Here is a 26519-nt window from a genome sequence, read left to right on the forward strand (position 1 = left end):
GGACAGGAGCTCCCATCAAAAACCACCACTAGCTGTATCTATACCATGCCCATCATGCACCTTAATTAGCAGCCCGGATGACAGTCTCAGAGAGGCCAAAGACTGAATAGCTATCAAGACTCAGTTGCCTTGTTACCCCTTGATGAAAGAGCTGAGGCAGGGCAGGATTCAGGAAGATTGGCAGAATATGTCAGGGAAGCTCATATTGCTACTGCCTGTGCCGGACAAGTTCTCTGGATAAACAGAGGATTTCAGTTCCAACTGCCAACCTAGCACCTTTCTTCAGGACTAAGTTCACTTACCACCCTAGGAAAGACATGTTGAAAATATTACATATAAATCTTTTACAAACTTTAACACTCAGGATTTGGATTAGTCCACATGTCCACACTCAGGATTTGTCCAAATGTCAAGCCTTGGCACCAGATCTATCTATATTATACACACACACAAATTTGCAAAGCTATAATCCCAGATAATATGGATTTATAACAGAAGTCCTGACAGAACACTGACTCTAGTTCCAGGAATGGAACACCATAATAAAAATGTCTCATCCTGTTCCTTATGTTTCCCAGGACAAGCACAAACTGCCATGAGAAGCCTGTTTGAGCTCAATCTGCTTCTCTTACTACAAGGCGTGTATACCTGTAGATTAATTACATACTGGAAAGTGCTGAAATATAGCATTTAATATGAAGATATCATTTAAAGAGCACCTTACAAATGATTATTTAATTATGATATCATGGTCTTTTCTGGACGTTAATGAAGCAACAGCGGCACAGGATCTAAAATGTTATTGGAAATCTGGAATAACAATGTTAACATCTGAGAGATCCAAAGAAGTCTCAGTTATGCTCCACTATTAGCTTTGAAGAGGAACAGTTTCCTTAGTGCCGCAGCATGCGGACAATAGAGAAGTTTTACTTTTAAGAAAAAATACAATAGGTGCCATTAAATCTGTGTCCACCTGCCCAGGATTATTATTATTATTACATTTTAAATTGTCTCCTGGATTTCAGACTCTAAACTGATGCACAAATCAGCTCTTTGGCCTGGTCTACACTACGACTTTAATTCGGATTTATCAGCTTTAATTCGAATTAACCCTGTAACCGTCCACACAACGACGCTATTTAATTCGATGTAAAGGGCCCTTTAAATCGATTTCTGTACTCCACCCCAACAAGCGGAGTAGTGCCAAAATCGATTTTAGCAATTCGAATTAGGGTTAGTGTGGCCGCAATTCGATGGTATTGGCCTCCGGGAGCTATCCCACAGTGCATCATTGTGACCGCTCTGGACAGCAATCTGAACTCGGATGCACTGGCCAGGTAGACAGGAAAAGCCCCGCGAACATTTGAACTTCATTTCTTGTTTGCCCAGCGTGGAGAGCACAGGTCACCACAGATACCTCATCAGCACAGGTAACCATGCAGGCTGATAATCGAAAAAGAGCACCAGCATGGACCGTGAGGGAGGTACTGGATCTGATCGCTGTATGGGGAGAGGATTCAGTGCTTGCAGAACTTCGTTCTAAAAGACGAAATGCAAAAACTTTTGAAAAAATCTCCAAGGGCATGATGGAGAGAGGCCACAATAGGGACTCTGAGCAGTGCCGCGTGAAAGTCAAGGAGCTCAGACAAGCCTATCAGAAAACAAAGGAGGCAAACGGTCGCTCCGGGTCAGAGCCGCGGACATGCCGCTACTACGCCGAGCTGCATGCAATTCTAGGGGGGGCTGCCACCACTACCCCACCTTTGTTCGTGGATTCTGGGTCGGGGATAGTCTCGACGCCTGAGGATTCTGCCGATGGGGTAGAGGAGGAGGAGGAGGAGGAGGAGGATGAGCTTGCAGAGAGCACACAGCACTCCCTTCTCCCCAACAGCCAGGATCTTTTTCTCACCCTGACTGAAGTACCCTCCCAAGCCGCCCAAGCCAGTACCCAAGACTCTGACCCCATGGAAGGGACCTCAGGTGAGTTTACCTTTTAAAATATAAAACTTGTTTTAAAAGCAAACGGTTTTTAATGATTACTTTGCCTGACTTTGCATTCGCGGTCAGTTCAGCTACTGGAAAAGTCTGTAGCTACTGGAAAAGTCTGTTAACGTGTCTGGGGATGGAGCGGAAATCCTCCAGGGACATCTCAATGAAGCTCTCCTGGAGGTACTCCGAAAGCCTTGCCAGGTTTCTGGGCAGTGCATCTTTATTCCCTCCTCCATGGTAGGACACTTGACCACGCCATGCTTGCAGCAAGTAATCTGGTATCATTGCCTGACAAAGCCTGGCAGCGTATGGTCCCGGTGTTTGCTGGCATTCAAGCAACATCTGTTCTTTATCTTGTTGTGTAATCCTCAGGAGAGTGATATCACTCCTGGTAACCTGGTTGAAATAAGGGAACTTAATTAAGGGGACAGAGGTGGCCGTTCCTACTGGGCTGTTTGCCTGTGGCGGAAAATAAATCCTTCCCTGCAGTTAGCCAAGCGCAGATGGGAAATTGGCCCTGAGTTTTTCGCGTTTGGCTAGCAGGGATCTTCCCTGTTACCAGCCACGCGGTGGGGGGAGGGTACCGTGATCATCCCAGAGAATTCATGGCGAGGGGGGGGGCGGCGGCGGGGGGGGGGTAGTTTGGTGCCTGCAGGGATCTTCCCTGATACCAGCCACGCGGTGGGGGGAGGGTACCGTGATCATCCCAGAGAATTCATGGCGAGGGGGGGGGGGGGGGGCGGCGGCGGGGGGGGGTAGTTTGGTGCCTGCAGGGATCTTCCCTGATACCAGCCACGCGGTGGGGGGGGAGGGGTACAGCGATCATCCCAGAGAATTCATGACGAGAGGGGGGGGGGGGGTTAGTTTGTTTTCTGGTGCTGCTGAATGTTAACAGAAAAACCGCAGCACTCTACTTGCCTGAAGGGGCCCAGACAAGCCCCACCACACTGCCCCCCCCCCCAACTGGCTGAGATTGGCCAGGCTTCTGCAGCACTCTACAAGCTATGCTTGGTATGTGGGAAAGGACGGCGCAGAAGCTTACCATGGCCGCATGCAAGCCGAATTCTGTTGCCCAGACCTGTGATCTCTAGCAGCAAAGCCACAGGCACTCAGCATTAAGAGGCAAAATGCGACCTTACACAGAAATCACATGTGCTATGTAATGTGAACAGTGTTGGTCACCGTGAAAGAGTATAAGCATTGTTCTGCAAAATGTAGCTTTTAAAACAATTCTCTCTTTTTTCCCCTCCCTACAGCAGCTGCAAATTCCTCAAGCCTCCCTCCTCCATCCCGAAGGTTATCACAGATAAGGCGTCGTAAGAAGAAGACGCGAGACGAGATGTTTTCTGAAATTATGCAATCCAGCAGGAGTGACAGAGCTCATCTGAATGAGTGGAAGGAAACAGTTTCAAAGTATAGGAAAGAAGTCAGTGAACGTGAGGACAGGAGGGACCAACGTGAGGAGAGGAGGGACCAACGTGAGGAGAGGAGAGACGATCGAGATGAGAGATGGCGGCAGGAAGACCAGAGGATGAAGGATGCAACGCTGGGGCTGCTCCGGCGTCTGGTGGAGGTTCAGGAACGGCTGCTGGAAAACAGACTGCCGCTTCAGCCCCTGTTCCACCCTCCCCATGTTCCGTATCCTCCTCACCCAGACGTGTAAGAACGCGGGGGGGGAGGCTCCGTACACCTTCCCATTCCACCCCAGTAGACAGCCCAAGCAAAAGGCTGTCATTTTTTTAACCTTTTCTTTGTGGCTTTTTCCTTCCCAGCAATCCTCCTCCCAAATACCACCCGGGTTCCCTCCCTCTTTTTCTAATCTATTAATAAAGAATAAATGATTTTTAAATGATAGTGACTTTATTTGGTTTGAAAGAAAGCTGGGGGAAGGGGGAGGGTGGGTTCCTTACAGAAAATCAGTCAGTAAAGGGGGAGGGTTTTCATGAAGGAGAAACAAACAGATATTTCACACGGTAGCCTGGCCAGCCATGAAACTGGTTTTCAAAGCTTCTCTGATGCACAGCGCTTCCTGGTGTGATCTTCTAATCGCCCTGGTGTCTGGCTGCGCGTAATCAGCAGCCAGGCGATTTGCCTCAGCCTCCCACCCCGCCATAAAGGTCTCCCCCTTACTTTCACAGAGATTGTGGAGCACACAGCAAGCAGAAATAACAATGGGGAGATTTCTTTGGCTGAGGTCAGAGCGAGTCAATAATGAACGCCAGCGACCTTTTAAACGGCCAAATGCACATTCTACCACCATTCTGCACTTGCTTAGCCTGTAGTTAAACAGCTCCTGACTCCTGTCCAGGCTGCCTGTGTATGGCTTCATAAGCCATGGCATTAAGGGGTAGGCTGGGTCCCCAAGAATAACTATGGGCATTTCAACATCCCCAACGGTTATTTTCTGGTCCGGAAAGTAAGTCCCTTGCTGCAGCCCTTTAAACAGAGTAGTGTTCCTGAAGACGCGAGCGTCATGAACCCTTCCCGCCCAGCCCGCGTTGATGTTGGTGAAACGTCCCTTGTGATCCACAAGTGCTTGCAGCACCATTGAAAAGTACCCCTTGCGGTTTATGTACTCGGTGGCTTGGTGCTCCGGTGCCAAGATAGGGATATGGGTTCCGTCTATTGCCCCACCACAGTTAGGGAATCCCATTGCAGCAAAACCATCCACTATAGCCTGCACATTTCCCAGAGTCACTAACTTTCGTAGCAGCACCTGAGTGATTGCTTTGGCTACTTGCATCACAGCAGCCCCCACAGTAGATTTGCCCACTCCAAATTGATTCCCGACTGACCGGTAGCTGTCTGGCGTTGCAAGCTTCCACAGGGTTATCGCCACGCGCTTCTCAACTGTGAGGGCTGCTCTCATCTTGGTATTCTGGCGTTTCAGGGCAGGGGACAGCAAGTCACAAAGTTCCATGAAAGTGCCCTTACTCATGCGAAAGTTCCGCAGCCACTGGGAATCGTCCCACACCTGCAACACTATGCGGTCCCACCAGTCTGTGCTTGTTTCCCTTGCCCAGAATCGGCGTTCCATGGATAGAATCTGCCCCATTAACAACATGATCTCCAAAGCACCGGGGCCTGTGGTTTCACTGAATTCTGTGTCCGTGTCCGTGTCCATGTCCTCATCATGCTTGTCGCTGCGCTGCCGCCGCCGCTGCCTCCTCTCCTCGTTTTTCTGGTCCTGGCTGAGCATAAACTCCACGAGAACGCGCGAGGTGTTTACAATATTCATGAGTGCTGTCTTGACCTCAGCGGGCTCCATGCTTGCCGTGGTATGGAGTCTGCAGTGTTCACCCACCCAGGAAAAAAGGCGCGAAAATGGTTGTCTGCCGTCCGTTGCTTTCATGCAGGGAGGGAGGGAGGGAGGGAGGAAGTGAGGCTGTACCCAGAACCACCTGCGACGATGTTTTTTGTCCCATCAGGCACTGGGATCTTAACCCACAATCCCAATGGGCGCGGGAGACTGCGGGAACTATGGGATAGCTATGGAATTGCTACCCACAGTGCAACGGTGCAGAAATCGACGCTAGCCCCGGTACTTGGACGCACACCACCGAATTACTGTGCTAGTGTGGCCGCACTCATTTCGACTTTATACAACCTGTTTCTCAAATCCGAATTATCTAAATTCGGATTAATCCCGTAGTGTAGACATACCCTTAGTGTTCTACCTCTTTTTTCTTCCTCCCACCCTCGCAGTTTTATCCTCAGGACAGAGATTTGTTACATCGTCCAGAATAGATCAAAATATAGATCAAACGGTTTTAAAGTCCTTGACAGGCACCATTTACAAAAACTATTTCAGCCAAGCATTAAAATGTTTACAGAAAAATAATATGCCTCTTTATCTCTCCACAATTAGCAACTCACATTACTTTAAAAAGAGGAGGAAGATGGGAAGGATAAGCGTGGCCAAATCGGGCTTAGTTCAAAATATGTCATTAATTTCATTAATTTTTCATCATCAGTAATCTGAGTAAAAGGATGGACAAGCAGACTTTGTGCTTGGACTGGTAAATTTTAATGACAATTTTACAAAGCTTCTAATTAAACAGCACAAATCTCTATTTATTGTATGCCACCGGATGGTCAGACATTGTGAACAGAACTGAATAGAATTCAGAATATCTCCACAACAATGATGACAGGCAACATTTATGAGGAATCTTATTATCAGAGTGCCAAATGGAGAAGTAGATCAGCACTTTCCCTTCGTCCCTGGAAGTTTGAGCTCACAACTTACTTCCCAAAAGACATTTATCAGCTTTATACAACCACTGCACAATCTGATGCTAAAGACCCTGTAGGGAGCCAGGGTGGCTTCCCTCCGACCCTGAGGGTAAAGTGCCTTTCCCTCAGCCTGAGTGGGCGGGGCCAGCCCAAGCTTGCTCCACCCCCCGGAAGGGGAGGGGTGGAACAGGAAGTATAAAGGGCGGGGCCCTTAGCTCAGTTAGGGCAGCACCAGGGAGGGAGGCAGACGCAGACCGCGGGCTGCTCCCTTCAGAGCCTGCTGCCACACCAGGGGAGGCCCTGGACCTGTGGAAACCTCACCTGGAGGACGGACTGGGGCTGCCAGGACTGCCTGCCGCCGAGTACCCAGAGGAACTGGAGGAGCCGGAGGGGGAGCGGGAGCTGCCAGCAGCCGAGTACCCAGAGGAGCTGGAGGAGCCTGAGCCTGAGGGGGAGCCGGAGCTGCCAGCAGCGGACTACCCCGACGCACTCACGGGACCAGAGGGATTCGGGCGAGCAATCGGGTAGGAAGTAGCCCAGGGACAGAGCTGCACAGTGGTGAGTCTATGTAGCGGGACGACCCCGCTGACCCAGTGGTGGGACCCTCGTTCTGCCACTGTCAGGGCCCTGGGCTGGAGCGCAGTGGTGTAGGGTGGGCCTGCGCTCCCCTACCCGGCAGAGCCACGCCGGGACCTTTGCCGGCGCTCCCCTGCCTGAGGGGCGCGCTACCGACCTTTGCCGGCGCTCCCCTGCCTGAGGGGCGCGCTACCGACCTTTGCCGGCGCTCCCCTGCCTGAGGGGCGCGCTACCGACCTTTGCCGGCGCTCCCCTGCCTGAGGGGCGCGCTACCGACCTTTGCCGGCGCTCCCCTGCCTGAGGGGCGCGCTACCGACCTTTGCCGGCGCTCCCCTGCCTGAGGGGCGCGCTACCGACCTTTGCCGGCGCTCCCCTGCCTGAGGGGCGCGCTACTGACCTTTGCCGGCGTCCCCTGCCTGAGGGGCGCGCTACTGACCCTTGCCGGCGCTCCCCTGCCTGAGGGGCGCGCTACTGACCTTTGCCGGCGCTCCCCTGCCTGAGGGGCGCGCTACTGACCTTAGCCGGCGCTCCCCTGCCTGAGGGGCGCGCTACTGACCTTAGCCGGCGCTCCCCTGCCTGAGGGGCGCGCTACTGACCTTAGCCGGCGCTCCCCTGCCTGAGGGGCGCGCTACTGACCTTAGCCGGCGCTCCCCTGCCTGAGGGGCGCGCTACTGACCTTTGCCGGCGCTCCCCTGCCTGAGGGGCGCGCTACTGACCTTTGCCGGCGCTCCCCTGCCTGAGGGGCGCGCTACTGACCGTTGCCGGCGCTCCCCTGCCTGAGGGGCGCGCTACAGACTCTGGCCGGCGGCCGCCCCGCCGCTAATTCCCCGCTGACGGAGGCGTGACCCAGGCCGGCCAGTGACCTCGTAGCTCCCCACCGCCCCCTAGCGGGTAGGTGGGCCGACACCGATCACAGACCCTTTCTACTTACCTGATGCCCAACAGCAAAACAGGAGTGCTACAGTATGGATTAACATGTAATATATGGAGAAAATGTTTTTTTAATATACAAATGAAATTGTCATCTCTTTCCCAGTGCAAAGTGGCTTGTAGGAAACAATCCTGCTTTGGTGGGGAGATGGAGTGGATAGTCTAATGCAGCGGTCGGCAACGTTCAGCACGCGGCTCGCCAGGGTAAGCACCCTAGTGGGCCGGGCCAGTTTATTTACCTGCTGATGCGGCAGGTTCGGCCGATCGTGGCCCCCACTCGCCGCAGTTCGCGGTCCCGGGCCAATGGGGGCGGTGGGAAGCCACGGCCAGCACATCCCTCGGCCCGCGCCACTTCCCGCCGCCCCCATTGGACCGGGACAGCGAACCGCAGCGAGTGGGGGCCATGATCGGCCGAACCTGCCACGTCAGCAGGTAAATAAACTGGCTCGGCCCGCTAGGGTGCTTACCCTGGCGAGCCACGTGCCGAACATTGCCAACCCCTGGTCTAATGGCTTTATTCCCTTAAATAAGATTATTAGTAGTAGTGACTACTACACCTGGGTTTCTAAAATTCACTAAAATCTAAAGGTAAGATTTTCAAATGCACTCAGCATTGCAGTAATTCTGCTTCCTTTTAAGTCAATGCTAAAGCAGCAGCTACCTATAGCCTAATTGGCTTGGACAAAGAAATACATCACAGTATGGAGCTCTGTTCCACAGAGTATTTCACTTCAATGGGAGAGTCAGATTGTGCTATTTTGCATTTTAAGGATATAATCTTATAAAGTACTATAGCCTGGGAAAAGAAAGGAGTAGAGGATTACTGACAGCAACCTCCATGCTCAGACATACGTATATATAATATACCCCCTTCCAGTCACAGTTGCCAGAACTGCTATCAGACATTTTAAAAACAAACAAACAAACAAACAGAAACACAAGCTTTTAACAAATTCACATTCTAGGTTTGCTGTGAGGTATTTTGAGGTTTGCTGGCGAGTATGTTTTATGCTTTTTATTTTACTGATTCAAAATATCTAGAGCAGATATTCAAAAACAAAACCTTAGAGCCCACAGATCCCGAATGCCCAATGTTTGTATTAATGCCCAATGCAAAGACAAACCAGACTAGGAGTAAAAATATTTAAAGTTTATTTCATAGTTTATGACCCTTTCAGAAAAGGCTGTGAACAATTAACGTGTCTTGGCCAGAATCATGGAAACTGTGCATGCAAATGACCACTTGGACCATCTGCATGCACAACTGCAATAGTATGCACATTTCGTGTGCACCCTTCTCTATAAATATTAACTATTTAATCCTCACTACCATCCTGGAAGGTAGGTGTTAACAATCCTATTTTACAAATGTAAAAACTAAGATCACACAGCAAACCACAGGCAAAGATGTAATTATAGCTGTAGAGTTCTTGACTTTCAACCCCATTTTTATTCTTGTAGACCACAAAATCTCCTGGCTCTGGCTCCCAAACTGAATGAATTTTCAGGTTAAGAAGTAGATGCTTTATAGTATTGAAACCAACATTTCCAAAACAAACAGTCTGAATGTTTTAGGATAGTCAAGATGTATAGAATGAAATGGCACGAAAGTGGCCCAATGAATATGTACTTCCTGTCTGCTACACACATACCAAAATAAAGTCCCCTTTGGGCCCAAATTTTTGTACTAGCTGCATGCAAATACTAAATAGCTACTTATCAGTGTTTATTTCAGTGGGACCTAGAGAAGCACAGAGCTGTCTATTTTATCCATTTCAACAAAGCACAGATTTTATCCATGTGATCAACAAAACACAGTTTGTTTTTTCCATGGCTGATGGCTAGGCTACATCACTTCATCCTGTCCTTAAGGTTCATGGCCGTAAAACAAACAACAAAATAAATGAAATAGTTATTACGTTCTTGAAAAAATATATAGGTAAAATAGAATTTGAGATTTTGGTATCGCTTATAAACCTAGGGCTTGAATACTTGAAAGACCTCCTCTCTCCTCATGCCATACTGCAACAACTGAGATCAACAGAGGTGCTCCAGGGGAAGCTGCCTCAGGATGAAAGGAGAGAGGATAGCTAGTAGGGCACATTGAATGAGATCAGCTTAGGAACTCGCTTCCCCTTTGATCCAAAACAGCCTGAGTCTTTTGATCTGGAGGGCTCTTTTTTTAAATGGAGGCTTTTGGAGAAGGATCTTTTGGTTTTTATTAATTTTATATTTTTAATTTATGGAGGCTTTTGAAGCTGTTTGAAGAGTAATACTTAAGGGATTATTTTCTTCTCCCATTTCCTGTGCTGAAAGGTTTAATGAGCCTTCTGCCATATTTTGAGGGGGTCACCATTGGCTTCTTGTTTTCATATTTTATGGTGTTTACGTCACTGGTAAGGGCATCTACAGGATAGAACAGGCTTTTAGTTCTTAAACAAACAGAGTAAATAGTTGTTGGAGGGTCTGAATCTGCAGTCCTTGAACACTCCAAACTCCCAATGCCTTCAGGACAAGATCAGGCCCATAAGTATCTTTTAGTTAATCAATTACAGTGTCGCCTCTTCCTCTTACTTCAGATTCTCTCCTGCAAGTCTGTAGTAGAGAAATGCTTACTAACCTGAAACTGCTTTGGACATTCAAACAATGAGTTTTAATTTATCAAAGAACTCTTGAAAGCTAGCCTGATGGAAGCTCACAAGGGAGACAGCCTGTGACTCAGAGGAACCTTTGGGATAGATTCTCCTTTAAACACATACAAATAATTCCCATTAACATCAGTGAGAGTCATGCCTATGATGGGCAGAACAGGAACCTGTTTGCTTCCTCAGTGATGTGTCAGCCTACAGTTGAATTATAGCAGCAGGTAAACCAACCCAAGAAAATAACTTATGCCAGCACATTTTGATAATTTTTTTAAAATGATGAAAAGTCAAATTAAAGTCAGTTTTGGAACTATCACACACTTGAAGTCTTGCTTTATAGTATACTGTTAGTCACAGGTCCAATTATATCCATACGATTTAATACACAGAAACATTTACACCATTTAAATCAGACACATTTGCTCACCTCTTACATTGTTAAAACACAGGCACAGATTTCAAAACTGTGCATGCACAAATACATGCATATAATATGTGCAACTGCCCGATGTGTGGCTATGCCCAATCAGATGTCTGCCTTTATCCTGCTAGTATCACAGTACGACACAATTCTAAAAGAAGCTGGCATCCTATTTTTTGGAATCTGTCAACTTATAAAGTGCCTTATCAAGCTGAGTAAGTGAAGATCAGTTATGTCCTATGAGGTTGCTCTGAAAAGCTCTGCTCCTGTGGAGTATGGGAACGTCAACCATGCAGGTCCCTGGTTGATGAGAGTAAGGAAATCAGGTTTGAACAGTGACTTGAAAATGAAACGCATGGTGTAAGTAATAAGTATTATAATAATAACTCCATTAATTGTTAAAATAATTTTCTTAAATAACTTGCAAATTTAGTGAAATGCTAAAATGGATGTTAAAATATAGTGAGTCATTGAAGTTTTGGTGAAGAAGTGAGGAGGCAAAAGGAGAATATCTAAAACTATCCTCTTCTCCCTCAAAAAACGTAAGATTAACACACACAAAAAAAATTTGTTCAGAGGTCAGAGCGTAATACCTACTGAGTTATTTGCTTCTTTGCCATTTGATATTTCTTCAGAAGATCCTGATACCTCTGAGCTAATTCTCTGTGTGTGTACACACACACACACACACACACACACACACACACACACACACACACACACACATATATATATATAAAATAAATATCACCAAGGGCCGAATACATCTTTGGTGTAACACTCTTGATTCCAGTGGAGTTACATCTGTGATGAACTCTACCCATCATGTTTCCAACTGACAAAGAGTTTTAAACAAGAAGTTTAAAAACAAGAAGTTTAAGTTAATCCGAAGAAGTGGGCTGTAGCCCACGAAAGCTTATGCTCAAATAAATTTGTTAGTCTCTAAGGTGCCACAAGTACTCCTGTTCTTTTTGCGGATACAGACTAACACGGCTGCTACTCTGAAACAAGTTATTTACTGAGGCTCAATATAGCCACAAAACTGATTTTATTTATATGAACAAATCTCAGTCAAGTCTGGTATCTTCAAATACCTGTATAACTACATGAACCCTAATGAAAATATTTCATTAACATCTTTCCTGTTTTCATATAAAGTGTTAATTTAGGGTCTCTTCTTGGAGAATAAAATAGCCAGGTAAAAGCTTTCAAACTCCTTTCTTGGGAAATCGGAGTCCTTTTCCCCAGTGCAATGTGGCAGAGCTGTCCAAGTAGTTAATATCAATAGCAAATTAAATTGGAAGTGGGCTGTAGTCCACGAAAGCTTATGCTCTAATAAATTTGTTAGTCTCTAAGGTGCCACAAGTACTCCTGTTCTTCTTTTTGCGGATACAGACTAACACGGCTGCTACTCTGAAACCTGTCATTATGCAAGGCACTGCATTTAGCCGTATGGAGTGGAAATCCATCAACCTCATGAAAAAACTCATACAGATACAGACAGACATCATCTTCCTTTCCAAATGCAAGCAGATGGACATCATACCAAAAGGACTAAAGGTAAAAAATCCATTACAATCTACATATCACACAGACTATGCTGAGAGACTGTGTCACATACTCTCAAAGAAACTGCAAAACCACCTGATCAGCATCCTATACAGCAAACAGGGAAAGATTAAGAATGAGCTCTCAGAACTGGATACTCTCATAAGAAACCAACCTTCCACACAAACTTCCTCATGGATAGACTTTACAAAAACGAGACAAGCCATTTACAAGACAAACTTTGCCTCTCTACAAAGGAAAAAGAACACAACTATCTAAACTGCTACATGCCACAAGCAGCCACAACAGTAGTTCCCTTAACCCAGGAAGTGGGCTGTAGTCCACGAAAGCTTATGCTCTAATAAATTTGTTAGTCTCTAAGGTGCCACAAGTACTCCTGTTCTTCTTTTTGCGGATACAGACTAACACGGCTGCTACTCTGAAACCAGCAAATTAAAAATTCTCCATAATATTGCATTTTCTCTGACCGTCACACAAAGCAATTTATTAAACTTACAGTGGGAGACAAAAAAGTGTTGCTTGGGTTGAATGTACTGTTATCTTTAGGAGGAGTGCACTGCAGCCACCCAAAAAAGACATCTAGGAGAGACACCTTAACTTTGCAGGAATGTGGCACCTCTACCATTTTGTTTCCTCCTTCCCCCACCCCCCAAAAATGGGCAGGTATCGCAAAAGAGACCAGTTCTCCACATCTGACTTGCTGCATTAATTAGAACAAGATGGATTTTTTAATCTTTGTATTTTGGGGGCTTCTTCCCCTCTTCTCCCACCCCTCCAAATAAAACAATATCCTGGATTAAATACTAACGTTCTTATTGAAGCATAACTGCCACTAAAATCAGCAGGAGTTATGCTGAATTAAGGACTTTAGGATTAGCTCCCTTCTATTTATCTACATTTGGTTTTACAGTAATTTTTTAATAAAATGTTTTAAAAAGTAGAACAGTCTTTCATTGGTTACACACTGCATCTGCAGGGACTTGAGATCTTACACAATGTTGATATGACCAGGGCATTTTCTACTGAACAGAAGAGTCTGGTAGTAGAGGAATTCAGGGTTGAGGCTAAAGAATAGGAAGAGTGATCAGGGACTTGAGTAAGACAATTCCATGGCATAAGATGTTTCGGAGGCTAGGGAGCACCTATGTATTATTGAGAGAATGGAATAACCAAAACAAGTTGTTTATAAGCTGCTTAATGAGGCGGCAGACTACATGGATTAGTGTGTTGGCCTGTACACCTTCTCACTATAGGCATAATCCAAGGGCAACTGACATCCAAAGGATTCTTTCACATTGACTTCAATGGGTGCTAGATAGAGAAAAGAAGGACATGGCAATGGTGCAGAAAAAGCCGTTACCTTATACATTGCAGTATGTAAAGTCTGGCGGAAGTTTAGTTTTGCATAGTGTCATTAATAAATAAAGGATTGAAGTTTTAAAGCCACACACAACCGGCAAGGGGTGCAAGCCATGTTTGCCCCATTACACCAGCAAAATTTTGCATTTGTGCATCACTTCGGAAACTGCATATGCAACTTCTTGTTTTCTCCACTGTGTATTTTTGTAGGTGCAAATGAGGTTGTACACGTGTAGCGCTGCTCACCCATTGTGAAGGTCTTTAGAAACTGAGCCCATACTATGCAGCAGGAAGTGTGAGGGCTGTTAAAGCCATTTTAAAAATTGGCAACTATGCAAGCCAGAAATTGCTTTTCAAGTAGAAGTAATGTAACTGTTTCTTTAAAAAAGAGCAATTTTCTAAAGCTCTTAGACCAAACGAAAGCAGCACCAGAGTAAAATGTGCCTTTTCTAAATTCGTTCAGCATTCCAGTGACTTATCACATTGGGTATGGGGAACAAGATTTTGCCCTTTGTTAATCTTGTGAACATACTATTTTGATAACAATTTCTTCAAGCACTAAGTTAGTTCATTATCCTGTGGCTTTCTGGATTTGGCTCCCTAGTCTCCTTAATGCCAAAATGTTCCCCATCTCTTTGACCTCATCTCTCCTTATTTTCCAATTCACCAAATATATTCCTCAAAGAGCAGATTTACTTTCTCCTGCCTCATCTTGCCTCTTGAGGAAGGTGGACAGGTCCTTCCCCTGGGCTGCCACCATTATCTGCAAAAACCTTCTCTGTAACTACCTGATCCCCCAACAAATACTATTTCAAAACTCACCTCTTATCCATAACCCATGACTCCTATCCTGCTCTAACAAACATATTCTTACTCCTTATGTCTCTTAGTTTTCTGACACTCATTCTCCCCCAAACTTGACCATAACCACCTCCTTCACTTCCGAGCCACATCATCTTTGAATTCTATCCACATCTCTGCAATGATGAATAATTCACTTGTATTTGCACAAACAGAAGGGTGTGGTGTAATATGGATAATTATTCTTTCAGCCCTGAAAGGGCTGTTGTGAGGATTAATTAGATAATGTTTGTAAGACACTTTGAAGGTGTACACGCTATGTAAGCTCTAAGTATTAATAGTAGAGCCTACGTTGCTCTGAAGCAGTCACTGGCATTTTTGTATGAACAACATTATGAATAAAGAAATTACATATTAGTGCAAACCGCTGTGTATGCCTTTACATATCACAAAACTTGTGACACTACTCCCATTACAGAGCTAACATGCTGCATTTCCACAGCCTGGTCTATTCTTGACTGCTCTCTCTCTGCCCTGAATACTATCCAGCTCCAACATGCCCTGACCTGAAGTACTCTTCCCTTCACAGAAGCAATGCACCAGGTTCTCCCCACCTCTGACATGTGTTTGATTTTACCCTGAGTCATGACAACTGGTCCTGTATTACCAGCCAGAAGACAATTTCCCCCCTAACTACAATAGAACCTCAGAGTTACGAAGATCACAGTTATGAACTGACTGGTCAACCACTCACCTCATTTGGAACTGGAAGTACACAACCAGGCAGCAGAGAGAGATTTAAAAAAAAAAAAAAAAAAAAAAAAAGCAAGTACAGTAGTGTTAAATATAAACTACTTAAAAAAAAAGAAAAGTTAATTTTTTTTTGACAAGGTAAGGAAACTGTTTCTGTGTCTGTTTCATTTAAATTAAGGTTTAAAACAGCATTTTTCTCCTGCATAGTAAAGCTTCAAAGCTGTATTAAGCAAATGTTCAGTTGTAAATTTTTGAAAGAACAACCCTAATGTTTTGTTCAGAATAGGAACATTTCAGAGTTATGAACAACCTCCATTCCCAAGGTGTTTGTAACTCTGAGGTTCTACTGTATTTCATGCTTAATAAGACAAAATATGCCTCAGTTTCACCATTGTAAAAATGGCCATTATTATACCTGCCTACTTCAGAGGGATGTGTTGGGATTAGTTAGCGAATGTCTATAAAATGCTTGCCAGACATGAAGCCCTTTGCATGCGTTAAATATTACGCCATGTCTATGCTTAGGAGACTACACCCCCAACATGGCAAAACACAGACATATAAAATATGTAAGATGAGGTGTACTTTTTGTATTAAAAAAAAAGATTAGTTTGGGAAAAATGTGTGTTACCATGAAGACTGTGCAGCTGAAAATACTGCTGACCACACACAGATTTGTAACTCACTTAAAAGTTAGGCAGCAGGACCTACTGAATAGGCCACTAGACCAGGACTTGGGAAAGATGGATTCTATTCCCACCTCTGCATCTGGCCCATTGGGTGACCTTGGGCAAGTCACTTCCCCTTCCCGTGCCTCGGTTTCCCCCTTGTAATATGGGGATAACGATACTGACCTCCTTTGTAAAGTGCTTTGCAATCTACAGATTAAAACCACTATGTATGAGCGAGGTATTATTAACTCATCACTCCAAATTTTATTGAGAAACAGACTTGCTGAGAATTCAGCTATGCTCTTTTCAGTACAAAGGACTGAAGCTCCTTAAGTCTGTCAATCTTCTGTGACGCTGTGCAACAGCGACTTGCTAAAAGCTTTAAGGAACAACCCTGAAAATAGCATGTACAGTTTCTAAACAAACAAGACATATGAACAGCAAATCATGTAGTTTACAATTTTAATTGCGTCCAGGAAGTGTAGCTCTAGAATGTAAAAATACCAAGAGGTGAAACTATAATTGATTAACTGTAGTTTTTCTGGACATGCTGAACACATACAAATGGAGAAAACTGGGGTCAGCACCGGCTCCAAAATCACGACAGATTGCACTCTGGAGGGGCACAAAGATGACCCAGCAAAATGAAACTGATTTCCCTAGGGATTAGTCGGTTGAGGTCACTGCTGCAACAGGCTGCTAAAGCTTATTGCACAAAAACCAGCAGGACACCTCATATGAACTCCAGGCTCCAATTAGAACCACATTTAACCCTTTAACGGCCTGCAGATAATCATTAGTCCAAACAAGTGGGACAAAAGACCAGATGTCAATTATGACATATCATAGCTGCACCCTCGAGACACAACAGTCAGCAAGCAGGGAATCCCAGTATAGGGTGGGTTACACTTCCTTCATAATTCACAAATACACTTACCTTCAGCAGGAAAGGACATTTTCCTTTTTCATTCTAATTTTATCAATACAACCCGAAACTAAATTACTCCAGTGAGATGCTGCAAATTCATATAACTCCATCATCGTTCTGTTCTGTTTGTACAGCACCTAGCACAATGGAGTCCTGGTCCATGAATGGGCAGAGCCTCTGAATGCGCACAAGTGTGAAGAGCTGCTTTAACTCCCCTCCCCTAAGCACCCTGCAGGGGAGAGTGGTCCATCCACCAAAGAGACATTGGGAGATAGTCATCAGTCCTTCTCCACAAGAAGATGACAGTAGGTAGGGACATTGGGAAGTTGTCAGAAAAGTATCTTGCACTGAGCCTGCAGGATAGAGGGAACCCATGTGGGGACAAAAGGTTGTGTAAGATGGTGGAGTCTCCCCAGTCCAATAAGCCAGGTATATTTCCACATTCTGAACTCTCCAAGATTCTGCAATCATAACATTCATATGTAATTTTTCCACGTTGAGGCTGGTCTACCATCTTTATTATGATGAGATCAGTTTGCTGTGTGCTCTGATACGTAGTCTGACTATGTTAATACTATGGATTGCAATGTATTCCCTTTTGTGGTCATATGGTGTGCAGGTTATAAGAATCCGTAATGGTTTGGGGACACTATTCTAAACAGGGTGGCTTGTCAGTCGCCACACCATAACTATAATTCCCTCTGCACATTCTGGCTCCTCCAAATTCTGGTTAAGAGAGAGTCGCCATCTCCATTTGAGAGCTTTCTGCATCTCCAGAGTCCGGGGAAGGAGAATGAGCTTGCAACAGCTGAACTAGTAGCTGAGCCAAAGGAGAACTCCATTACTGGCAAAAACAGAACCGGAAATGGCAGATTCCACTACCATATTAACCCCAGGATACTGACCTTTGGCGAGATGGCCCTGTCTCTCCCAATAAGCAACCAGAACTCTCAAAAGCGGCCATGGTCCTCTAGTTCCCAGTCACGATTATAGTGAGAGCAACCCAAAATCATTAGAGAATAATCATCTAGGTCACAACTTGCTTCTGTTGTGTAGAAAGATTCTTTCCTCTTACGGCTACTAAACATGTCTGCACATAAACTAAAGGGAAGCCATAAATATTTGATAAAGATCTCTCTGCATATACCCATGTATCCAGACTATGTATTAATATGATCCCTATTACCATAGTATCAAAACACCTTGCAGTCTTCAATGTATTTATCCTCACAACACCGCTATAAGATAGCACTTCCCTATTACTCACACTTTGCAAATTGGAAACTGAGCACAGAGACAGTGACTGCCCAAAGTCAGACACAAGATCTGTGGAGGAATAGGAAATTGAACTGTGGACTCCCACATCCCAGACTAGCACCCTAACCACTGGACCATCCTGCCTCTTCCTTCTCCTTTTTTCTATGAAGTGCAACTTCAATCACCACCTTATCTGATGAATATCTGTGTATACATTACAAATGTGTGTGATTGTCTGTTTTTCTACCCCACTGCTATCTGTCCACGAGCCAAAATTTCTCAAAATGGCTGCCAAGGTACTTCTGTGCAATGTATTGAAGGTAGAAGCAGATTTTGCATAACAGTCCGTGAAACAATTTTGGCACTTTGGCACAAGTGAAATTGCAGAGAGTCAAAAAACATTAATTGACTCAGTTTTCCTTAGCCTACTTTCCAACACTGCCAAGGTACAGATATATTTAGACATATTTAGGAGAAGCTGACATTAAAGACAATTTAATTTAAAAAATTTCTATTCACCTCAGGTTTCGTCAAATCATTATTATTTTTAATACAAAATTATTTGGCAGTGTCCTTTTTGACTCCGGGATTTGTTGAGTTTTATAGGGTTCTCACCATTATGTAATTCTATTTCCAACTGAATCTCCTCTGGATGGTTCTTTTAGAAAACCAGCAGGCAGCAGCCAAGTTCTTTTATTTAAATTGAAAACGGTGATCTCAACAGTATTCGGGAGCCACTCTAAGCCTGGATGAGAATGCACCATGATTATCCTAAATATACACATGTAGCGTGCTCCCATTACACAGCACAAGAGAGCACAAGTACAGAAAGGAACAGAGTCAACTAAAACCGCTAGTTATATATTATACTGCAGTTCAGAATCATCCCCATCTCCTCTTCTTCCAGACCATATGATGTCTCTGTGTTTAATTATAAACAGTAAAGAAAGAAGGAAAGGGAAGAGGAGTTGTACTTATTGAGGGTTACAGACTTAGTATGCTGATTTTGGAATGCCTCCAAAAAAGGTTTACTATTTTACTGAAATATTTTGTAAATTGGGTTATCAGCAGGTCGTACTTAGAGAAAAGGCAACACAGAACCAGCTTGGAAGATACAGCACTGTAATTCCTTAGAGGACTGCTTTCATGGGCAAGTACAGCATTTGCAATTAAAAAAATCAATGCTTGCCAATTTATGTCACGTAGTTACCACAGTTATTTTCTATTGGAGTAAGACTGAAATAGGGAAACGTGTTAACAGTTTGGGAAATGCTGACTTTTACGACGCTTAGCATTGTAGTTCCAAAAAAAGGGGTCAAAACATGGAAGGATCCAAATGCTAATCATGTGATTTATGCTTCCAAGACAAAGACGAGTGTTTCAATGGCTATTTGCTTCTTTTTTTTTTTTGCACGCCTTCCTAAAACGTCTGGCCAAAATCTGTTTAAACTTGTTCAAATGAAGCATCTGACGTATGAGGAATATGAGACAGACAGACACAGACAGACAGAGCATGCAAGACACACACACAAAACCTGGCAATAGTTACTATATAAAACCTAAAATGGATAGAAATAGAAAGGCAAGGCTCAAGGGAAAATTTATGCTCATTGTCTAATGTAAAATTACCAGTACAAGGACCTATCAGGCAAATTTATTCACATGAGTAAGAATTATTCATGCAAGCTGTCACAAGAGAAGCGCCACAGAACTCAGTGGGCCGTACTGTCTCCTTCCACATTAAAACCCTGAGTGGGGGCTTCTACAGAAAGAAAACTCTGCAAGGAATCATTTGTTGAGATTCCCCAACATCACCTTGCCAGGAGAGTGGTTTGTCCCGCAGCAAAATAGTCATGTGTCCCATCCCCCAAATCTGGCAGATTCCAGGGAGCTCTGGGATGCCTGGATCATCCAGCCGGAGGGCCTGAGCCTCTGCACCAGCTTTTGCCCACCAGTGGGGCTTCATGGTACTGTGACTCCACTGGAGTAGTACTAACAGAAGCACTCTCCTGGCCACAGCTGCCTCCTGCATGCTATGCACAAGATTCAGAAGGCTGGAAAGGAGCTGATATGTTCTCTCTCAGCCTGTTTGATCCTCTCTTGGCTTCCCCCAGCATAGACCCCCAGACAGGGCTCTACCAGATTAAGGTGGGAGAGAGTGGGATCAATGCCACAGAGGCAGATGAACCCCCTTGCCACATGGAAGAGGAGATCTATGCAAAGACCCCTCTGTGAGTGAACTGGGGGGAGGGGGGCAAGGATGCAATCCATCTTAGTGAAATTACTTGGGAGTAGAGATTTACAGGATTGGGCCCATATGCGCAGAAGTGATCTAAAACAGAGATCTCAACCAAACTGCACTGGCCAGATCCATCCCGCATGAGATAGTTATGTGACCTGCAGAGCATAGTCAAATTCTGCAGAATCTCAGCCTTCCTACCCCCCACCCCCAACAGAAGTTTCTAGCCCTCATTTTTGCAAAAATAACCTTTCAAATCTGAACTGAGTGTAGAGTAATGCTGTGTTACTGTCTGAGTCTGCAGACAGCCTGAAAGAATGACTAAGAGGTGTGAATTTTCCCACCTGCTAGTAACTTCATTGGGTTGGTAGCCCTGAAGTCTAATGACATTTTAAATGTAAGCATTAACATTTCATTGTTTATTTTATTAGCAGAGTGGAGAAGCAGTCAGAGTGAGGAGCTGGTAGATATGGCAGGAAGGGAGATGCAGAAAGAAAAAAAGATACAAAGACAGAAAAGGGGGAAAGAGAGAAAAGAAAAGGGGGAAGGAAAAGAAACAAAAGGCCATGTTCTATCCTTGACCTTTATACAAACATCCCCCGGTTGTGGAGGAGTCTTAACTGCATATACCAGCTCTTGGACCATCATTAAAAATGAAATTCAGAACTCTCTACAAAGTCAGTTTGACACCCCTTGATCTACAACATACCTAGATTTGTTGCTTTATATGAACTGATGCTGTGAGCTGCTGAATGTCAGTCAGTGCCCACTGAAGCTAGGAGTGAGTCCTATGGGCTGTAGTAATACTAACATTCAGCAATTACGTAGCACTTTACTTTTTCAAAGCACAGTGCAAACATTTAATTAATGGTCAATGTTAACTTTATAACCAACCACTTTCAATGGAACTGTCCACACTTCCAGGAAACCATGAACTGGTCATCTAATTATGAAAGAGAGTTTTCTCATCTATCATCTACATTGGGGGGGAAATAATCAAGCTGGCAAAAACAAAATCTAAAATATTAATATATAAATTATTAAAGTAGCTTTAAGGTGAAAATGTTAAGATAGGCCCACTGAATTTCAGGTATAAAAGAGTATCATGACTAGTTATGCTAGAGACCATTTAAATATATAGTATCAGGAAGAATGAAAAATGATGGGAAAACATGACCTGCCAAGACAAATGCCTACCATAAAACACTAAGATTATTGCCCTAAATATAGCAGTCATATGAATATTTAATCACTAATGAAGAATAAAATCATCAAATCTTTAAGGAAACAAGAACAAATGGATATAAACTGGCCATCAACAAGTTTAGGCTTGAAATTAGATGAAGGTTTCTAACCATCAGATGAGAGAAGTTCTTGAACAGCCTTCCTAGGGGAGCAGGGGCGCAAAAAACCTAACTGGCTTCAAGACAGAAGTCGGTAAGTTTATGGAGGGGATGGTATGGAGCAGGGGTAGGCAACCTATGGCACGCGTGCCGAAGGCAGCACACAAGCTGATTTTCAGTGGCACTCACACTGCCCGGGTCCTGGCCACCGGTCCAGGGGGCTCTGCATTTTAATTTAATTTTAAATGAAGCTTCTTAAACATTTTAAAAACCTTATTTACTTTACATACAACAATAGTTTAGTTATATATTAAAGATTTATAGAAAGAGACCATCTAAAAACGTTAAAATGTATTACTGGCACGCAAAACCTTAAATTAGAGTGAATAAATGAAGAGCTGACACACCGCTTCTGAAAGGTTGTCGACCCCGGTATGGAAGATACTGCCTACAATGGCATGTAGCTGATCTGTGATTGCTACCAGCAAGTATCTCCAATGGCCAGTGATGGAACACTAGATGGGGAGAGCTCTGAGTTACTACAGAGAATTCTTTTCCAAGTGTCTGGCTGGTTGGCCTTGCCCACATATTCAGGGTCTAATTGACTGCCATATTTGGGGTCAGGAAGGAATTTTCCCCTGGGTCATATTGGCAGGGACTCTGGGGGTTTTGCATCTTCCTCTGTAGCATGGGTCATGGGTCACTTGCAGGCTTAAACTGCATTTGGTGCATTCTCTGTCACTTGAATTCTTTAAATCATGATTTGAGGATTTCAGTAACTCAGCCAGAGATTATGATCTATATAGAAGTGGGTGGGTAAGGTTCTGTGGCCTGCAATGTCAGGAGGTCAGACTAGATCAGGGGATCGGCAACCTTTGGCACGCGGCCCGTCAGGGAAAGCCCCTAGCGGGCCGAGCCGGTTTGTTTACCTGCAGCGTCCACAGGTTCAGCCGATCGCAGTTCCCACTGGCTATGGTTCACCGTCCCAGGCCAATGGGAGCTGCGGGAAGGGCAGCCAGCACATCCCTCAGCCTGCACCGCTTCCCACAGCCCCCATTGGCCTGGGACGGCGAACCGCAGCCAGTGGGAGCTGCGATCAGCCGAACCTGCGGACGCTGCAGGTAAACAAACCAGCCCGGCCCGCCAGGGGCTTTCCCTGACGGGCCGCGTGCCAAAGGTTGCCGATCCCTGGACTAGATGATCATGATGGTCCCTTCTGGCCTTAAAGTCTATGATGACTTAACCTGTTTTTTTTTAAAATCCAACAGACGAATTGCAATCTTAATATGTATTATGGATTTTAGCCTCATTAGTTAAAGAATGCAAATTAAAGTGAGATTAAAGCAGTAATGACCCAGAGAGAAGCCACAAAGAGGAGGAAAATATGCATCATCATAAGAAAAATTAATAATAGTAAGGGACTAAGAACTTGGACATAAAGAGAAAATATAGAATACATTAGGCACATTAAATAAAGAGTCAAGGGCAAAAGGAAGAAAAGATAAGTAATACAAAATGGAGAAAGGAAAAAAGCACTTAAGAATATAGGCATAAAATGTAAACAAGTAGCTCATTACTTCAGTGCAGAGAAATTCTGTGTAGTTATTTAATGAATGAGGTGCTGAAATACTCACTTATAATTCCAACATATGTTTAAATTACACTTTAAATGACAGTAACTTTTATAAATAAATTCACAAAGGAATACATTTGTTATAACATTCTCTAGGCACACAAACAAATGATTTCAGTTTATTAGTGCTAAGTATTTTAAAATATCATTTCCACACCTGTAACATCTCATAACTCATTCTAAAAGAAATTTCTACCCATGACATTCATTATTATTCAAGAATTGAACTACTGAAATATTGCTGGAGGAAGGATGGTGTTGGATCAAGGCACAAAACTGGAGGTCAGGAGATCCTCCCACTGCCACAGACTGACTGGGTGACCTTGGGCAAGTCACTTATTGCCTGTTTGTCTCAGTTCCCTTCTGTGAAACAGATATAAATTATTACCTCACAGACATTTACAAAGGTTAATTCATTAATGTCTGTAAAGCAAATGAGTCCCCCAGATGGAAGCCGCTATAAGAGAAATCATATTTTCAATTTCATCCACCCCAAATTCTATACACACCTCTTTAGTCGAAGCCAAGTTCTTTTAATATACATAGCAATCTAGATGTTGGGTACCTTATGTAGCTCACAGGCTGCTGTGAAAAAGGTATACATGTACGTACAAGGTATACGTAGCAGTCTATATGCCAGGTATTTCAAGACAGAAGCAGTCTATGAATATGCTACATCAATACTTATTGCATCATGCTCTACTATTCTTTTAAAATGGGTCTGTTATGTGGTTAACATGCAACTCGGTGGTTTTCACATAGAGGACTCACCAGGCTTCTGCCCTTTAAGCATATTATTCTCTCCTTTTCCCTTACACATTCTTAACTGAACATGCAGTTACACTAAGGTGTCCATCTCATCACTTTCACCCCATCTGCACTGTGCTTCATTCTCAGAGGGTACTGCATAATTGCCACACCACAATGGAAAACTCAGCCATCTTGTTTAGTGGCTATATGTCTTGAAGGACAAGAATGTCAAAAACTTCTATCCATAACAATAGGGCATGAGGATCCATTTTGTTAACTGTACATGAACAAATACCAGGGCCTGCATTCAAGAACTGAAATGTGTCAAATTCTCTGGTTGGCATGACCTTGAGAGAGACCGGCTGGATTTCACAGCCCACTTTCCTGGGTTAAACAATCCGTTTTCAAAGAACATTTAAAGTAAGAATTCACTCTCTTGCAGTAGTGGCATCATTACAGTATTTTAATTTCATGCATCTGTACTCTACATACACTCTGCAATTTTCTTTTGCCCTTTAAATTACTGGATGATGAGTTATTTTCCAAACCTAAATTGTACAGCGCTGGCTTCACTGATATGAGTAAGAGACAGTTCTCCAAAGCCTGGGTATTGTTAAGATTACCCATAGATTAATCATTTTTTCTGTTGGGTTATATGTAAATACTGTAAAATATTTGCATTCTTAAAGCACAATTATTTGTTCCTTAAAAATAGATAGTGGTCCAAAAATAGCCCTCTATTACTTATCAGTCTGAAACAACACTGTCCCTTACAGATCCGATCAAATTTTAGACCTAGATTCTGAACAGTTCCAATGGATTCTTCCCATTACCTATCAAATGAGTACTGTCTGTAAGAGACAATTTTTTTTATTGTTTTGCTAATTTCATGGGTTTATTAGGTTTTGAAATTTAATAAAACAGTGGAGCAAAGAGACTTGGCACCTACTAAGTACAAATAAAAGCGGAGTCAAGTCCACTGACTGGGAACTTAAGACCTCATTCCTATGGGAAACAAAATTCAAAGGCTGTTTTTTCACAAACCTGGCCATCTGTTTATATGCTTCTTCAGCCACAGCAAAGATGTGTGGATCCATATCCCCCATATTCTGACCACTGTATGCATTGATGATATCTTCGCCATAGATAGGCAGCTGCTCATAAGGATTTATGGCTACTAAGACGATACCTACAAAGGAAATGGAACAAAATCTATTAATAATGGCTGAGTTGAAAAGGTAAAAGTGTCAAAAGCCAGGTGTATGTTGTTCTAATCTTTCTTAAATGTTTAGCTTGGAGGAGAACAAAGTCCTGATCTGAAGCCCACTGAAGTAAATGGAAAGACATTATTTTGATGGGTTTTGGATTAGGTACTAAATTTGAATCCTGAAAGTTTGAACACAGTTCATTTTCTTGCTTGTAAGAAAATCACCAGGGAGGACTTTTACTCTTTCCCCATTTTTAAAGTTTTGGGTTTGAAGAATGAAACGTTGCTTGGGTTTAGAGTAAGTCAGCCGGACATTGACTGATGATGAACAGCCAGCTCTACCCAGTAACAAGATCAGTGAGGACTGTACTTCCCAGCTTTTATTATAAATCATGGCCTCTGATTTGCTTAGTTATTTGTTGGGATCTAACAGAAAGGCTCTGAAATAAAATAGTGCCCACTTCTCACATAAGGGCTTAATGATGTCAGACATGTCAACCATTTGTGCCTGATATTATAGCACCACATGTTAATATTAGAAATTTTGTAGTATAAAAGAACTAGTATTAGAATTTTTAGTATAAATATTTCTAATAAACAATGGCCTGATTTTGAATACTGGCCTCCAACAAGTGCTCAGAAATAAATGTAGGTGTACTGCATAGAGCTGGCACACCTAGGCTCCTGATTGGACTTGGAAATCAAATAGTTAGACATTTAAAAGTACTATAACACACTCCCACAATTATTTCAGACCAAGTTGAAAGTCAGGCCAATATTTTTAACTTACTACATCTCCCGTTTCAAGTCTCTCATGACACTGCCACGTAGGGAAGCAGTTGCCATGTGGACAGAAAGAAGTTGTAATCCTAGTTGTGGTCATCTAATAAGCACACAAGGCATCATTCTATGCAACACAACTTGAATGAACATGTTTCCCTCATTCCCCAATACCAGATATTTCTATAGCAGTGTTATATCTAAATATACCCAGCAATCAACCTTCACTTTTTCTATAAAGCACTAAAAGTCTGTAATTCAGGGAAAGAAACAAGACAGTGTTCAGGCCTAAATATTATGACTGAGACAAAGTAGGTGGAACATTTTTCATGGAATAGCAAAGCAAAGGCATCTGAAATCTGGACCTGCTGCTCCGAATATCATCCCAGTTTTCCAGATGACTAAATCATGTCATATATTTACAGATCAAGC

General features: G+C 43.7%; 2 protein-coding genes across 11 annotated transcripts in view; one reads left to right on the forward strand and one right to left on the reverse strand.

Moving 5' to 3' along the window:
• The window catches only part of MYO5A (myosin VA), a 195094-nt gene that overhangs the window by 86742 nt on the left and 81833 nt on the right, over positions 1 to 26519 (reverse strand). For all 10 annotated transcript variants that reach the window (XM_008172285.3, XM_065559444.1, XM_065559442.1 and 7 more), the window contains exon 4: positions 25145 to 25289. In XM_008172285.3, the coding sequence (XP_008170507.2) occupies positions 25145 to 25289 (145 nt within the window). The remainder of the gene's footprint in view (positions 1 to 25144; positions 25290 to 26519) is intronic.
• LOC135973925 (SRRM2 protein homolog rsr-2-like) lies at positions 1387 to 3793 on the forward strand. Its single transcript, XM_065559456.1, has 2 exons — positions 1387 to 1980; positions 3246 to 3793. The coding sequence occupies exons 1-2, from the start codon at positions 1437 to 1439 to the stop codon at positions 3650 to 3652; spliced, it is 951 nt and encodes a 316-aa protein (XP_065415528.1). The 5' UTR covers positions 1387 to 1436; the 3' UTR covers positions 3653 to 3793.

This window comes from Chrysemys picta, chromosome 10 (genome assembly GCF_011386835.1).
Source record: "Chrysemys picta bellii isolate R12L10 chromosome 10, ASM1138683v2, whole genome shotgun sequence".
NCBI lineage: Eukaryota > Metazoa > Chordata > Testudines > Emydidae > Chrysemys > Chrysemys picta.

What these genes read in the sequence shown, in the direction of transcription:
- LOC135973925 (XM_065559456.1), top strand. Translation starts at nt 1,437, where the DNA reads ATGCAGGCTGATAATCGAAAAAGAGCACCAGCATGGACCGTGAGGGAG. An exon ending in CCCCATGGAAGGGACCTCAG is followed by an intron (nt 1,981 to 3,245) that starts GTGAGTTTACCT and finishes CCCTCCCTACAG; the next exon opens with CAGCTGCAAATTCCTCAAGC.